Source organism: Echiichthys vipera (assembly GCF_963691815.1).
Source record: "Echiichthys vipera genome assembly, chromosome: 6".
NCBI lineage: Eukaryota > Metazoa > Chordata > Actinopteri > Perciformes > Trachinidae > Echiichthys > Echiichthys vipera.
In genome coordinates this window covers 17437805-17455035 of record NC_139831.1, presented here as the reverse complement: position 1 = coordinate 17455035, position 17231 = coordinate 17437805, and the positions used below count along the sequence as shown (strand labels likewise).

At 41.6% G+C, this 17231-nt stretch overlaps 3 protein-coding genes across 5 annotated transcripts in view; 2 read left to right on the top strand and 1 right to left on the bottom strand.

Annotated features, from left to right (window-relative positions):
* The first annotated feature begins 246 nt into the window (after positions 1 to 246).
* On the top strand, positions 247 to 4720 carry LOC310948087 (myozenin-2). Of its 2 annotated transcripts, none has more exons than XM_083915097.1 (6): positions 247 to 362; positions 902 to 989; positions 1957 to 2114; positions 2618 to 2699; positions 3328 to 3511; positions 4307 to 4720. In XM_083915097.1, the coding sequence occupies exons 2-6, from the start codon at positions 908 to 910 to the stop codon at positions 4488 to 4490; spliced, it is 690 nt and encodes a 229-aa protein (XP_083771223.1). In that variant the 5' UTR covers positions 247 to 362; positions 902 to 907; the 3' UTR covers positions 4491 to 4720. The 2 variants fall into 2 exon arrangements, with proteins under 2 accessions (XP_083771223.1, XP_083771222.1); XM_083915096.1 differs by having other exon boundaries at positions 2618 to 2771.
* Positions 4721 to 4869: 149 nt separating this feature from the next.
* Positions 4870 to 10685, bottom strand: rbm22 (RNA binding motif protein 22). Of its 2 annotated transcripts, XM_083915095.1 has the most exons (12): positions 10611 to 10685; positions 8888 to 8941; positions 8752 to 8781; positions 8498 to 8630; positions 8275 to 8375; positions 7843 to 8015; positions 7429 to 7629; positions 7098 to 7262; positions 6257 to 6345; positions 5923 to 6051; positions 5366 to 5539; positions 4870 to 5234 (listed from the first exon to the last, which is right to left on the bottom strand). In XM_083915095.1, exons 1-11 carry the CDS (start codon positions 10662 to 10664, stop codon positions 5385 to 5387), a joined length of 1284 nt encoding a protein of 427 aa, XP_083771221.1. In that variant the 5' UTR covers positions 10665 to 10685; the 3' UTR covers positions 4870 to 5234; positions 5366 to 5384. The 2 variants fall into 2 exon arrangements, with proteins under 2 accessions (XP_083771221.1, XP_083771220.1); XM_083915094.1 differs by having other exon boundaries at positions 4870 to 5539.
* Positions 10686 to 12786: 2101 nt separating this feature from the next.
* The window catches only part of LOC310948378 (bifunctional heparan sulfate N-deacetylase/N-sulfotransferase 1-like), a 44152-nt gene continuing 39707 nt past the window's right edge, over positions 12787 to 17231 (top strand). The window contains 1 exon segment of the mRNA XM_083915470.1: positions 12787 to 12910. The gene's annotated coding sequence lies outside the window, so the exon portion shown is untranslated.

Genomic DNA, 17231 nt, shown 5'->3' with positions numbered 1-17231 from the left:
CACACACACACACACACACACACACACACACACACACTCATAGACACAGATCTTTATTAAAACACAAACACAGGATCAGATTTGTATTATCAAAGAGGCTTCTGGTCAGGATGTAAATCTTTATACTTACCACTTCCCCTTACTCGCCCCTTTATATCTTTATATCCCCCCGCCCTGAACACTCCCTCCGTCCATCCTCTTCTAAAATAACCCAGTGAGGTAAGCACCCGAGGCATCCTGGGATGAGTTTTATACAGACTGTCCCTTCTCTGCCGAGGGAAGTCAGCTCCAGTGCGGTATAAACTACACGACCGTCCAAAACCAGCTCCGACACCCGACATACAAGCAACCAGGACACGCAGGTAAGGACTGAGGTGAAGGGATGCACGCCTTTACTATAGTCAAAAGTCTGACTAAAAATAGTGTGAAGTGTGGAAGCTACCAGGTCCTTAAATGAACTGTAAATGAACTGTAAACAGGGAACTTATAAAATGATTATATAATGCTGGAGAGACAGCTTTAAGATGCAATGGGGTTTTGCTGCAATGTGACCCTTTTGATTTTCTAGTTAAATTGAATGCAAAAAAGGCAACTCACCTATGTGTTTTACTTTTAGAAAGTTCATCAAAATATCAGTGAAGGCATTGCATGAACCCATACAGTCGAAGCAAATGACTGGAGTAATTTAGTCGCAACAAAATGTACGTAGCCTTAATTTTCTAATAATTTAGGGGTTCATCCAGGTTTATAGGAGACAGGTGTTTTGTCACTTACAGAGAAGTCACACTAAAAAAGATTTGCAATGGTCAATGATATATATAAAGTAGGAGAAGTATCAAAAAACTTTTTTTAGAAAAATCTTTAATAATAATGATATTTCATGGCAACATGTATCCATCAGAGGAAGATGATGATGCAGTCAGGCCTGGACGATGTGACTAAGCAGAGGATGTTGCAGGCCAAGGCTCTGTGTAAAGAGGCCAGAGGAGGTAAGTGTGTGGATGGGGTGAGATGCACTAATTTAGTACTTTTTCAGACAGAACCAACGTGGACATGAATCTTTGAAAGTGAGCTAATCGGCGTTTTAGTTTTACATACATGGTTGATAACAAATTAGTATGCTCTTGTGTGTATTTACACCCATATTCAAGCTGCAACAGTGTGTGATCACAAGCCGGGGCTGTCGCATGTTACTGAGCCAAACATCAAAGTGTGTTAGCCGATATGGTAGAACAATGTATTATAAAAATAGAAAGGTCTACAAGAAGGAGTCTGCTTTGAAACCGAGTCCCCTAAACTCAGCAAAATTTGACTCCCACCACTGAATTTTATGCAGGACGATCAAAGGCGTCTCCTCAAGGGTGGCACATGCCCAGACTTATCCAAAGACTTTTCATGTGCCATCAGCTCCTACACGAGTCTTTCGTCCAGAGACCACTATTTATATGCCCGGTTACCCCATGCAACCCTGGACCACAACAAACATTACACAGTCCTTGACATCATCTCGAGGCTATTTCAGACTCTCCACTGTGCCGTGATAGAACATGAGAAGAGACCCAGAGCAAAAGCTGCGCGGATACCAACTTAGTGATGCTAGACTTGGTTTGGCTTTTCTGTATCAGTGCCCCCCAGCTGTTTAAAGTCCACAGAAACAAGAACATCAGAGGAGGCATTATGCTTTGCCAAAGGTCCTTCTTACTTTCCTTCTCTTTCAAAATGTCTGGAAGTTGTCGCAGTTATCATTGCCTTTGCACAAACGACTACATTTCAGGATGTGAATGTGATGTATTTTATTTATGGTTAGAGCCACCTCGTCCCCTGATGCCGTGCCACACAGCATACAAGAACAAAATAGATTTCTCTACTCTGATGCTCCAACTCTGAAAATGTATAAGGATATTTAAATACAATGGATTATTAAAGCGCCTCCACTTGTCTGTGGTGTTGTGCCAGGGGGCCTGTACCTCGGGAAGAAGATCAGCGTTCCAAAGGACGTGATGATGGAGGAGCTCAACCTTCCATCTAACCGAGGGTCTCGCATGTTTCAGGAGAGACAGAAGAGGGTCGAGAGGTACACACTGGAGAACGCCGCCAACGGTGCTTACAACAATGTAAGGAACTGAGTGATGGCACAGTAAAAAAACACAGGGACTCTGATCCACTGACCTTAATGTTACCTACACAAAATGATGTACCTTTGTTTCTGACATGTAGTTAATGCTTAACAGCTAAGGTAAGATAACAACATTTACGACATCTATAGTGAAATAACAGTGATAACTGTGCTCCAGACATGGAAACATGGATTAAAAACTATACAAAAATGATTATTAGAAGACAAAAGATAAAAACAGAATAAAAGCTATCATGGCAGATATTTAAAAAAAAAAACCTGGTCAGAATAAATAAATAAATAGCTTAAGAGGGCTATACAGTCCATAAGATAATAAGTTAATAGGCTTACCAAATTGATCAAAGAGCTACAATTAATGGCGAATTAAGTCTGACGTTTTCCTCAGTGTCTTCTGTCGGAGTAAAGCAACAGAAATTTGACATCTTCACACAATAATTGCCCAGAATGTTGAATCTTGAAATCTAACTGTTCATTTTCAAGGTCTATCCAGAGCCCGCTCCTCCCCCACAGATCATCCCAGAGCAACAGGGAGGAAAAGAGAACCAGGCTTTCTCCATCCCCGGTAAGCACAGCCTGGTCATGAACCTTCAGAAGACTGTAGCAAAGAAGGGCAGTCCCGACTTCCTCGCTCCAGGTAAATCTTGGTGAAGGCGCACAAGGTGCCACAAGCCATAGGACTAGCTCACCGCAAAGCCAAATGCACGTGCACTGTACCTCACTTTGCGTGGTGCTCATTTTTCATATGGAAGTGTATTGAACACTTGTTAGTGCCAGGAGAGTTGGCAGTTTGCACAAAGCAGTCATGAGACCAGCATTGTGTATTTTTCCTGACAGAAGGCAATGATTAACAATCTGACTGACAGTGAGCCGAGCTCTGTTTATTATCTGGGATTCACGCTGAGATCTAATTACTGTAGGTCCTATTGTTGACAGGAGCGACATCAAAGAGATTCATATGAATATTGGCTCTGTTTGTGCTTTGCTTGGGCTTGCTTTTTTTATGTTATTCAATGGGTTTTGTAATTAGTTTCAAAAACCCCAGGATTATCCATTTTTTCTGAACAAAGGGGGTCCTTATTTAGCTTACACTGAATTTAAAAGGTAAAAAAAAAAAAAAAATGATAGCAGCAAAGCTTTCACTTTAGTTGTATGTCACGGTTACCCACTGACATCAGACTTGTTTCTGCCAGGATATTCTGGCCCAATGAAGGAAATTCCTCATGAGAAGTTCAACACAACAGTAATCCCTAAATCCTACCATTCCCCATGGAGCCAAGCTTTGGGAGACAAGACAGAGCTCCTGAACACCCTAAATATCCAGCTGCCCGAGCTCCCACAAAGATTACAGCCTTCCAACTACAGGTCCTTCAACAGGTAAATCCGCCTTTCTACAGCTGCCGCCGCCTCTCAGTTCAACCAAATGAATTGCAATTTGTTGAATCCTGTTCAGTTGGAAGCACAGGCGTTGAAACACACCCATCTTCAAATAGACCCACAGATGACAATCATATCTTCCCTCGGCTCCACTCCATGTTTCCAGTTTTGAAATTAATCTCTGGCTCGCGCCTCCTTGGGAGTGTGGCTGCACGATGGCTATTTTGAACCCAGCTGGCTCTTGAAAGATGATCCACCGGGGCACTGCCAGCTTTAAGTGCCCCTCACAAGACGGATTTACGCACGAAAGGGAATCACCTTTCTCGCGGCACACAAGGAATTGACACACGCCAGCGAGGCAGTACAGAGGTTAAGCTTGGGCAGATGGAGAAACGGAGAATATATAAAAGACAAACTGACTTTACTCAATTACGTCTGTCAATCACTTTATTTACTGCCAGCCAGTCTGGAACTGTCTTCCTCCGGAGGGATCGGTTTACGCCTGTAAGATTATTATAAAATTGTGAAGCATTAATTAAATCTGAACTCTAACAGTCAGAGCAGCTACCCAAGTAGATAACATTTGAATCACCCTGAATTCCCAATGGGTTTTCCTGTTAACAGACCGGTTAAAATCAGAGAGATGACCAGGCTGGGTATCATGTATCATTTAAAAAGTTTCCTCCCCTTTATGGGAAGGAGCCTGAGCCATACGATACTTCAGGTCATGTTCTGCCAGGTCTATAAACACAATGCACTCTGTCTGCTTAGTAATAACTCGTCTTTGTCTCTCAGATCTGCCATGCCATTCGGGGGAGGTATGGCCAGCAAGAGGGTGATCCCATTGATTGGCTTTGAGGCGGTGGAACCCCAGAACCAGCCCGGCGTCGCTCTGGAACAAATGTGTCGACGGCCCAACTTCAACAGAGCGCCTAAGGGATGGGGAAATGATTTTAACCCTGAATCTAATGAACTATGAAAAGGGGATGGTCAGCTAAAGACTGAAGCACGGAGTTATGCTTGCTGCACCTTTCCTACAAAGATGATCTCTCTGTTTATCAGTGGGCACTTCAGGAAAGAGAGAGAAACACTTGTGCATGATCTATAAAGTGGTTTGCTACTGCTGAGTGCTTTGACTGGATGAGTAAATCTGAGGCTGCTGGAACCACTTCATTAACAAAGAAGAATCCTGGACGAACCCTACTACCTACATGGTTTATATCGATGTCATTACCTGACTCCCTTCTTCCCTCACCCTTTTTTCTGACCATTGTGTAAAAGCAACAGTAGTAGATAGAGTAGTAGAGTAGTAGAAGCTAAAACAGCAGTATTAATGAATAATATGCACTGAGATGATCGATGACAAAATTGTGTCATTTTAATGACAAGTGAAAACAACATTTGCAGAAAGCCTTACAATAAACAAAGTCATTATGATGTGGAATATTAAGATTGTGTCAAATAAAAAAAAAAGAGTTACTGAAAATTTAAAAATGCTCCTCAGAATCCTACTCCATGTTGCACGATGTGACAAACAGTTTACCTGACAGTATACATTTTTATATGTACAAAGGCTCCATCCACAGCTCTAATCACATTTGCCAGTACTCTCATGTTTGAAGTCTGGTACTTTTAAACTGCGAGTAGTGCCAAAGTCCCCTTGTATTGTGCTGGTTGACGTCTTCCCAGACAACAATGGTGCTCGTTCAGTTCATTCACTGCACTGCAGCGGGCACAAATCAGATGTTATCCTGTAAGCAGAACTGTGTTTTCTCCCAGAAATACTCTGCAGGTTTCAGGCCTCATGACAGCAACAGAAGTGAAAGCACCTGACATAAGGGGGGGCAGACACACCTCAGCATGACTTCACCAGCTAATCACCGTGACGTGAGCCATGTGCGGCATGGGCACCCATGCGCTGAGGATCCTGGGAGGGGTAGTGGATTTGACCAGGAGGTCTCATGCTCATTGGAGGGGGCATCGGTGGAGCCATGTGACTCATGGGGTGAAACATTGGAGGGCCAAAACCTGATTAAGCAGATGAGATAAAAAAAATAATACAGCATTAGGCATCTACCTTTGGGTTTAAATCCTTAAACACCATGATGTGATGAATCAGAAATGCTTTAAATAATCCCAGGGGTAAATTGTTTTTGTTTCAAACTCCAGCTATACAAACAACCGATTTAACAACAAAATTATACAGATAACATATTTGTAAAAACATTAATGAATACATTCTTCTCAGCAGCTTTACAAAAACATATTGAGTAAAGCTTTAATCATAAATCAGGATTACCAAAGTTAGTGTTTATGGGATTATTTTAAATAACCAGTTTATATTTGACATATTTTACTATGTACAATATGTGGTATATGGTGCATCTATGTGATCATGGTTTTGATTTTACCTGGAGGAGGCGGGTTGATGCCCGGGGGTGGGGGCAGAGCGATGTTCATGACTGCAGGAGGTGCGCTAGGGTCCAGGTTAAAGTAGTTTGCAGGAGCTTCTTCATCTAAAGCTGGTGGTGGAGGAAGAGCTATAGCACAAAGAGAAATAGAATTAAAGAAACATGACAAACAAATACATTTCAGCTATTTCAATTTCCACTATCAATCCCAATAATTATCTAGTATATTTGTCCAAGAAGAGAAGGGTACTGGAGACTACTTTAAAATTATACTCACATGATTATGTCACTATGTGTACACAGAAATTCCAACACTCCCTGTTTGCAGACTCACCTCCAGGCAGTCCAGGTACAGGATCAAGTCTGGTGCCCATCTCACTGATGCCATCTTTGATACCATCCTTCCCTCTTGCTGCCTGAGACCTAAAAAATAATACAAGTTACACATCAGCCACATCATTTTACTTGTTCAACAACACTGCATGATGTGCAGACTTGTGTACAGAATAGAAAAGTTCAAGTTCAAAAAATATTTGTCGTGGTAAGATTCTTACCGTGTCTCTAATATCTTAAAAGCACTAGAGTCAGAGGTTTACTTTCAATTATGACTGTGATGGTAACATTATTCAAATTACTCTCCAGTGTTTCAAACACACATGCTCTCAGAACACCACCTGGTGTTTAAAACGCAAATTATCACTATAAATATTCACACTCCCATGAGGCTCCACTTAGTTAGCTGTATAAAGCTAAGAAATCAGAAGGCAGGGAGAGTGTTTCTGGTCTTGCATCCACCAAACACATGACTTAATGAGCACAGATTAAAAGGTCCTATATTGTTAAAAGTGAGATTTCCATGTCTTTTTTAAAACATATATAAAGCAGGTTACGATGCTATATAAATACCGTGAGAAGTATCAAAACACTATCCACAGAGAAATACACACATCCCGTATTTTGACACTGAACAGACTTGGCTTGACTTAAAGACAGGTTCCAAAACAGCACATATCAGAGAGAGAGTGAATACAGCTTTATTTAGACAGAAAGTATGATAATATTAACCTGTTATTTGAACATATTTTAGTGTCTCCTTATGCTCCCCCACTTAGTGGTCTCTGTGTCAGATTGGAGATGGACACCCTATACTTAACTTTTAACTTCACGATTCTTACCTTCCCCACTTGACAGTGAGCCTCCGTCCATTAATGATGAGTTTGTTGAAGGACTTCTCCGCAGCCATTTCAGACGACTGCCGAGTGGCAAACTGGATGAAGGCACACTGCTGCCTCTGGACTATGGTGATGGTGCGAATCTCACCAAACTGGTAAAAGTGACTCCTGCAATAAAAAAGAAAAATGTTCAAAAACACTGGAAGTTGGATGGTTTAAAATTGCAACAACAGCCCTTTTATGACAATGAAACATTCTAATATATTTGCCCAAATAGTAAACCCCTAAAGGGTCACATGAAGTTGTACAGATGTTCAGGAAAAGAAGTCCTTACTTGAGATCTCCATCAGTGACAGTGTCTCCCAAACCCCCTATGTAGAGGGTGGTGATGGACTTGTCATCTGGTGGGTCCAGTCGGGGCATAGTTGATGCCCGCTTAAGCAGCTTGTCAGCTACTGGGTCGTTGATGCCGTAGTAACGGTCTTTAATGTTCTGGTCGGCAAGAGGGTCGTCAGGATCTGTTGGCTTCTCGTGCCTGCGTGAAAAAGAACCAGAATGAGAAAATGCTGCCACTGCAACAAGAATACACCAATTTTTATTTATTATTACTATCATTATTATTAGTACTTTAAAAATGTATTTTTATTACAATTTAAAATTTGTAGTCGGAACAATATTGCTGACCCCACCAGCACAACATTTGACTAAGAAAATGCACCTCTGGACTGTTTGATGACGTGTCACTCACCTATAGGGACACTCCTCCCCTCTCTTACACTCTCCTTTCACCCAGAAGGAGCAGATGTGCGGCCGGTTCCTCTTGTAGTATGGAGTGGTCCGGGCAAGTTTCAGCAACATATCACTTGAGCTGGGCGCTTTACCTAGCTGGCCCACCGGCCGTGTGCCATCAGAATTGGCTATCTGAGAAAACACAGGTTCAAAAAGGCGTGAGGGATCAAAACACACTTTAGAAAGTAACAGTAACTACTGGCGAATGCCCCGTCAACTATATTGATTATCAATTAACTGTTTTTTGTAATTTTGATGTCGTCTTCTCGAATTTCAGCAAAAACCCATTTAAGGACGAAATTGGGGTAAAGAAAAGTGCTCAGGACAACCCTGCAAGCTAGTTTTAGCTATTGTAGCTGTATGAAACTAAGCAAACAGAAAGTTATTATACCTCTCTCTCCATGTTTTGTGTGTAGTACTCTTTGTTCACATCTGACTTGGGAACCTCATCTTTAACTGACAGCCCAGTGTCTCTGACCTGGATAGGCAAACCTGTAAAACAAGGTGTGATAAGATGATTAAACTAACAAAACTACTGTAACTGCTTCAGCAAGCCATAAGTATTGTTCACAGGCAAAAAATACAATTACAAGGAGACAATTGCAGAGACTCACCATACTCCAGGTCCAGCAGACAGGTCTGACAAACATTTTTCATTTTACTGCAGGTCTGACAGACCTCAGTCTTCTTGAAACGCATCCGTGTCCCTGGACACCAGCGGAACACGGTAAATGGCCGAGCGCAGATCTGGTGGGCAAAAAGAAAACAATATCTAATTATTTTTACATGGAACATAGTGTTAAGACATTTAGCTTAACTATGACATGTGCTGCATAACCAAGATATACAGTATTAATCCAAGACATACCTTGCATTCTTTCCCATACTTCTCCTTGGTCTGTGAAACAAAGCATAAACAAATTTGAAGCTGCACATTTATGGTATCAGCACTACAAGAAAACATTACCTCCAAATCATTATGATGCACAGTTATGCAAACTTACCATACGGATGTAAGGGTTTTCTCCTAAACATGTCTGACACAGAATTGGAAAATCCTGAAAGACAAAAGTAAATCAGGTGTTCATTTATTAAAAATTAAGCACCATATCCGATGTTCATCCAACCTGAAGCTGTGAACTTTCTGCTCTGGGCACCTTGGTAATGTTACATGTGTGCATAGAGTGCAATAGGACTTGCTTACTCCCACTTTGCCATCTGTTGAAGGATGCTGTTTCAATCTAAGTGCTTGCTGCTGAAATGACCTTGCATTAATCCATCCCACTGACAGCATCAGCCAAACACCTAAATATAAGCAGCTCTTGTGGCTCAAGCGTCAACTACACAGTCTAAGGTTGCAAAGTTTATATTCTGGTGTCATAATAAAACCAACATTGGCCAAAGGCCCTGTTGTGTCATGGCTCAAGAGAGGAAACGGATTTGTAGCCTTATATAGTAGGGTTAGGGACCTTTAAAGAGGATCAAAAATACAGTTACTTGATTCACAAATTAAGTACAATGAAAGGTACAGATTGCGTAGATATAAACAAATGTAATTTAGCTCGAATGCAAAATTAGTTTTTAACTACAATGACAAGCAACAAGCATGGTTAAATAATACATGTGAAAAACAATTAATCAGACTGTCAACTTATTAATACTACAATGCCAAGTTCACATCCATGAAGCTTAACAATTTCTAGATCTCAGTCCACCTTTAATCCCTTCAAAACTGAATTTCCTAATTATTGAGTGTATTCAAATTATTACCAATGAAAAAAGCATTTACACAACTGATATACTGCAAGATTTTTTTCAAGGAAATGTAATAATAGTCTACCTTTGAATTAAATGTTCTTGCATCTATTTTGACTTACTTTAAATTGATGTTTTATTTCTGACCTTTTTTATTGTGTATTTAAGTACTCTTCTTAAATTGACTTATGTTACGTCATCCTAACATAGGATAGTAATGCTCATTAAAAGGAAAACCCCAGGTAACACCTTAGTTTTTTTCCTACTGTGAATAGATTAACCTACAGATTTCCATAATGTTCATTCTAGATATCTAAAATGTAATTGTGGATGTCTAGAATTGAAAGCCCAATACACGTGAATGGTAAAAGTGGCGTTATTTTTACAAGTGAGAATGACGTTGTGGATATCTGAAACGTTACATTTGACAAAAGGTAATAATCCAATCTAGCTATTAAAATGTTCAAACTGCTTGCCATAGCCATGATTAAATAATACGTGGCGATAACATTGTGATGTGCCAGGTTGTCTGTGTTCTGCAGAACCCGGTTGGGAGTGGAAACGGAACTCTTTCGTCAACTTAAAAGTCGTTTTCTTATCGTTAGCATGCTAGCTCAGTGCTAGCCTCCATTCCCTAAGATTTATAACTTTATCACAATACATGTTACGGTTAAATTAACACAGTGCTTGTTTTGAGGCAAATCTCTCAAGTTATCAACCACATTGTGTGGTTCGCCATCGTTGGGTCCAAATGAAGTAGTGATGTTTTATGGGTTAAGCTAGCTAACAGGGATGAAGGTAGCAACCACGCTGCTACTAGCCGTAGCTAACGGTAGGCTAACAAGCTAACCGCCAGATTTATGGAGAACTGGCAGCTTTTACGGACATCTTAATTTCTTGAAATTTAACTGCACATCACTGTTTTTTAATGACACCGTCTCCACTGTGAACTATAATACTCATATAACGTACCGCATCTTCCCAGTTCTGTCTGTTGTAAGTGTTGGATCCCAGGGACGTCGCCATTTTGCAGAGAGGGAGCCAAACAACCAACGACGACACAAGAGGCGTCAGACCACAATGCACCGCGCCAGGGAGCCACGTTTCACCTTAGGGTGTCGCCCTATTTCAATAAACTACCAGCATTCATTAATAAGGAAAAAGAAGTAATAAGGAGCACATTGAGAGAGTAGACTTATTGTCTGTGTACTACAAGTAACTCTGGCAGTTTCGGTTTAAAGGTTAATTGTCTTTATATGACTGTTTTCATTTCCACTCACCTACATTTCAGAGGTAATACTTGTACTTTTGACAAGCAGGCAATAGTTACTTTGCAGACTAAGATTTTAACTACTTTTACTTCTTCTACTTTTGACACTTTACGTACATATTGCTAATGGTTCTGTAGCCTACTTTTACTTAGCCTAAAAATTACTTTGAGTGTATCTTTTTAGCCTACAGTCTGGTAGTTTTTAATTAGCCAGGTAAATTACTTTGTGTACACTTTTTCTGTGCGTGTGTGCGCGTGTGTGTGTGTGTGTGTGTGTGTGTGTGTGTGTGAGAGAGAGAGAGAAAGAGAGAGAGAGAGAGAGAGAGGTAGAGAGGCTGACTGGCTGGTGTGTGTGAGCTTGTATAAGCCAATTGTGTGGTCCATTTACAGTTTATCTATCCACCTGCTCCAATTCAGGTCAGGGTGTCTTTGCTGTGTGAAACTCCAATTAGCAGGACATAAGATGTGCGAGATTACGGATGGGCATTAAGCCCCTAATGTTTATTTAAGGTCAGGGAGAGGTTCTGAAAGAGTCAGAGGGATTAGACACAAGCCTGAAGAGCAAGGAACTCTGTCATATTGCAGCAGAAAGGAAGTCTGCTGCACTTCCATGTATCTTTTATTCTGGTCTGAGCCTATCTGGGTTAGATTCAGTGACTTCAGTTGCATTGTGCTCATCAGATGTAGCCTAACACTGATTAGGCCTACTCATAAAAAAACTGCTCCTGCGATCATATTTCCACAAAAAAGATTGAAACTAAACTCCATAGCCTTCTGTGCCTGTGTCCCTTGTTGCGTCTTGCCCTTTTTTTCACGGGACACCGAGGTAAGACTTCCAGGCATCGCCTTCTTTGGCTTAATGAGTTGTGCGGCCCTATCTCCTCTATCATGTGATGTGGATGAGACAGCCAAAGCTGTTTTTAAAGATGGCTTTGTCTTGGATTTAGCCTCTCCGTAACCAAAGTCACATGTAGGTGTTCTACCAGCCTACTACATCACAGCTGCTCCATGTTTGTAACGCCATTAAAGATATTCTTAGAGTTGCATTGATGTTTCTGTTGATGTCATAGCTCTAGGCTTTATGCTCACATAAGGTTCACTGTGACATGAATTCGTATTTATGCATAATTTCTGTGTTAATTTATAACCATTTTCATATTTCTAAGGCAATTTTCTGTGTAGGCTAATTCAGGATAATCTGTGCCATAATTGGATATGTTCCCTCAAAAGATAATGCAAATATTAATTCAATATTAATTAAATTTAGTTCCTTAGAATATTAGGCTATAGCAGCATATTGCATAGGCCTATTATGAGGTCACTGAGCTATGTCTCAGTAACTACCAAAGACATTGTAGACCACTGGAGTGTTTTTTTGCTACAACAGCCTAAATCCATTCCCCTTCGATTGAACACTGAAACACATTTAAAACACATTTTTGTAGAGGCACATGTTGTGTAACATGCATGGCGTGGTGACCAATCACAATCATCACGACTATCCCTCCTCAGAAATAAGGATCATAACAAAACTTTCAGGATAATCCCGGTATCATTGCATAATTAAATCCCGAGTAGTAGTGACACACACACACACACACACACACACACACAGTCCATTAAGGTCACCATAATCTCATATTGAAGAGCAGCGGATGCATGCAGATAAACCCGTGCACGAATATGATCGCACAGTGGTTTCTTTGAGGAGTTGTGTGTGTATATGCCCATGCATGTATGCGCATATTAAGAGACAAAAATGTGCTGTGCTGGCGCCTCCTGTTGACAGTTATGGGCCACTGCCGGTGCACTGAGCTGCAGAAAGAGAGGGGCATTCTCAGATTTCCCGATTTCTCCCACAGCCCAGTCCGCTGTGCCGCTTCCACATCACGGCCGACAGCAAACCGAGACGACGACGACGACATGCTCCCAGCGTGCTTCAACCCCGCAACCGCCCCAACCGGACTGTGTTGTCCCAAATCCACCTACAGACTCAAACAAGGTGAGTGCAACGACACAAACGCGAGGCTCGTCGCGGTGTTTTTCCCGCACATGTTTTCGCAACACGAACCGCGAGAGAGCCCCGCCGCTCGGGTCTCCCAGGCCAGGCTAGTGAACATTGTCTGGCGCAGACGGGAGAATGAGGCCAGTTTCTCGGCCTGACTGGAAACATAAAGCCCCGTGGTGATATAATGGAGGCTCGGAGCAGCTTTCGGCTCGTCCGTATAGCAGCAGAGAAAAGGAGGCTAACGTTATTTTCAGAAGCGGGTCAGGTCGAAGTTTGTGCTCAGGTTGGATTCGTGTCCGGCTGCTGTGCTCTGTGATTTAATATCGGAATTCCTTTATCCAGCCCGACACCGTAATGCAGAGACAGCGACATGCGAGGAACTAGTTTTTGTAACTTTGTAGCAGCTACAATGCATAAAGAGCATCCATCAAATGCTCTCCTCAAGTTAGCTTTGACAATTAAACAACAACGCATCAATTCAACCGCCACAGTCTAACGTGTCTCTCTCAATGGAAAAGGCCAAACGATTTTTTTTTTGTGTTCAAATTATAATTAAAGGTCGATACGACTGTCTACAACCTAATCTAATAGCAACTGCACATGACAGAGGAGGGACAAAGATCACCATGGGAAATGCAACGACCGCTTTAACATTATTCAATTTGTCCAAATGATTTCTGGGAACTTGGGTTAATTATCAGCAGTGATGACACGGGCTCTGTGTTATATGACACAATATGCATCAGCTTATTCTGGAGCTACCTGTAGGAATTATCTGCTGGCCGATCATTACAACATATTGCTCCTCTGTAGGATTTCATTACTATTTAGTCCTTACCATTGGGGGGTAAAAGATAATGCTGTCTATGACATATCCAGCTTTAGTTTTCAAAAAAAGTTGGGCAGTTTGGGATGCACTGTCATCAAAGATATCCACCAGTTTTAAAGTGTTTTAATATGTTGTTTATGTGCAATAGTGGCTGTTGCAGAATGCACCGATGATGCAGCGCCCTTTCTTAAATAAGACCTGCCTATTACTTTTATGAGCCTGCTCTGCTACTCTTTGTTTTGTACCTCCGCTGAGATAGCTGCATCCATTAAATACTATAAACACTTGACTCTGCTCTGTAGCAAAAAGGGGCAGCCCAGACCTGCCTGAAATCTGTTGCCTTGGGGTGTGTGTGCGTGCACCTATGCGAGTAAGAGATTACTAAAGGAGAATGACTCATGCTCAGAATGTATTTTGGCAAAGTCATAAGGACTTTCCCTGCATTTTGCCTCAGCTGCAGAAGATGTTATGTTCTTGTAAGTGAAAAGTGCTGTCCTTCTGGTTTTATATAGCTATCATGAGATTTATTTGACCAAAGCTTCACATTTTTTTGCAATTCCCAAGCCATGTGTTGTTTATCGCACGTCCCACCCATCGTTTGAAAGGGAAAAAAAAGGAAAAACATAGGGCTTATTTCATTTTCAGATTAGATTAAAAAAAACGAGTGTGGTTGTCGTCATTTGTTTGTCAGATTTGCGGAGAACTGAATCTCAAGTTGTGTTCTGTTTATTTGTGCCAACTGTTTGTCTGGTTGTTCTAACCCTCCATCTGACTGCTCCCACTGGCTGCCAAACATGCTGTGATCTAGCGCTTTCAGTTGATGAAGGCTGCCACTGTTGCCGCAGCCATTTGATCGTATATAAGCATCTCTTCACTTAGATAGGCCTGTGAAATGCTGCAACTGGGTTACAATGTCTACACATGGAGGTTGATAAAATACTGTAGGCACGACAGAATGTGACAGATCGCATCACCAAACGGTGTTTGGCCATCTATATGAATGAAACATGATCACAGACAATTTATCGTTTAAGATTTTAGACTTGAATGGGGAAGAGTAAGAAGGCTGTTGTTGTCAGTCATAGCTCAGAGTGCTTTACTGCTGCTTATAAAGGAGGATGTGAGTTTAATCGTAGTGCAGTAACTATGCCATCACATTTGATGGTACACAAAGGTAACTGACTGTCTGTCAGTGCCCTTAAGACCTTCTCAAAGATGTAATAAACATAAACATTCTAAATGTGTCCAAGTTTGATTCCTGTTGCAGTGAATGTGAATGACATCAGCCGACAGGAAGTTAACAAGGACCAAGGCCTAGCAATGGAATTCTATTAAAAAGGTCTATAGAGCTGTTTAACATTTAGTCGAAACCACAGAAATGTAATCGCCAACTTTGTTGATAAGTGATTTCTTGTTAAAGTAATCTTTCATGCAAAAATGGCAGAACATTCTGTTTTCAGCCTCTCAGACATGGAGATGTCCTGCTTTTCTCTGATTTATATCATATTAAACTGAATATATCTGTGTTATGGACTGAACACGAGACATTGAAAGACATCATCTTGGACTTTTTTGTTTTTCACTTCCTGCCATGTATATAGACCAAACAATTAATGTAATGGACAGATTTATTTATAATGAATCATTTAGCCCTAGTGCCCAACAACATGCCATCTCTTGTATTTTTCAATGTCAGTGGCCCTTGTATCCACACTCAGCGAGGGGGGGCTGATCTCTCTTGGCTGAAGCCAGGCATCTTTCTGAAACTAAAGCCCCCCCCCCCCAAAAAAAAAAGCCTCTGCTGGGTATAAGCACTGCTTTGTGCCACAGCCCTGCTCCCTATGGTTCTTATTCATATACTACTACAACACCACTGGCTTCACTAGATACAGGAATCTACAATTGGAAGTGTACCCAAAATAGCCTGCTGTTTGACACACTCAGATGTTTCCTCATTAAGTCAAGCATATGGATTAATACACCAGAATTCAAGAGGCAGATTGCGCCATTGTTGCCTGTCAGGTAGTTTGTATGGAGGTGTCTTTTTTCTGCCTGGAATGTGGCTGCAGCAATTGTTGGCTTAGGCTCTGCTATAGCAAGGGGTATTAGAGAGTAGGAGCAGAGTAAATACATTTCAAACAGCACAGCACAACCAAGTATTAGCAAATGATCCGATAGCATCTGTAATCCTCAGGAAAACCTGGAGAGTTGTTTTTGAATAGTGCTAGCCTCCATCAGATTGTTGGCAGGCACGGGGGGTGTCCACATGTGTGACTGCCTGGCTAGGTTAGCGGCGCGGCTAAATGCTACAGTACGCAGGCAGATCAGATTACTGAACGATTAGCCATGGCCTCCAATCCCCGGCCCAGGGAAATGATTTTCCACTGTCATAATTCCCTAGACTGAATTACGCAGGCCAGTGACTCAGAGATACTCAATACTACAGGCCTACTCTGCATAACTGTTGCTCTCTGGAGAGGGGAGGTAGCTCGAGAGTGGTTGTACCTGTTCGTTGCACTAGAGAACAAAAGCGTTTTTTAATTTCTCATTGAGTTCTGGTGCTTGTGGTCAAGCAAGGAAGGTAATGTGACCCAGCATCAAATGTAGCAAAGGGGTAAACGTTCATTGCAATGTTTACCCTTTACCCTTTGGTTGGGACTTTGACTTGAAGTCGACAGCTGGAACTCAATTCAAAAGCTCTAAACAGTCCCTCACATGTCCTTCTATTGTGAGACGTACGTCAAATATGTGAGCACATGTCAGATAGGCAATGAGGCGGTGTAAATCAAGCAGGCCTCTAGTGGAATTTTGCTGAATGGAAAGAGAGAGAGAGGAGGTGGGAGAGGCTAGCCGGTGGAGGTAGGACCATGTTTCCAAGGTGCCTAGCCCCTGAGGCAGGAATCCGATACATTCCAGAGGCTCCTGTATCCAGACGAATAATGGTGACTAGGGTGTAGCATTTCATCAGATGACACATGATTGGAGCATAAGTGCTGGGAAAGTAAGAGCTATGTCATAGGCTTAAAAGTAGCCAGCTCCGGTTGCCTGAGGGATCGGGACGTATGCCAGAAGAATGGGACAGGTTATGTGAGATATGGATTTATCCCCAGCAGAATACGGCACTGTTTTTATAACTCCTCTAGTTATCACACCCCTGTCGCTTTGCCACTGTTTGGATATAGACAATTACATAATTTTAGGTGACACACTGATGCTGAACAAGTTACAGTGAATGCCGTTGTGGGAAAACTCTTTGGTACATTATACTCTGTTCTGTTCTGATTAAGCACATAGTAGTAGTTAAACTGGTACTTAAATGACTTGTGACGAATAACCAAAAAATCCTTAGATCCTGCTTAGCCGCTCTCTAGACAAGTCATGGCATGAAGTTGTTTTTCTAAGCACATGACTTTCTGAGAACTGTATGACTTTACAAATTCACCTGGATCAACACCTATGATGACACAGCATCAGAAACCTAATCCA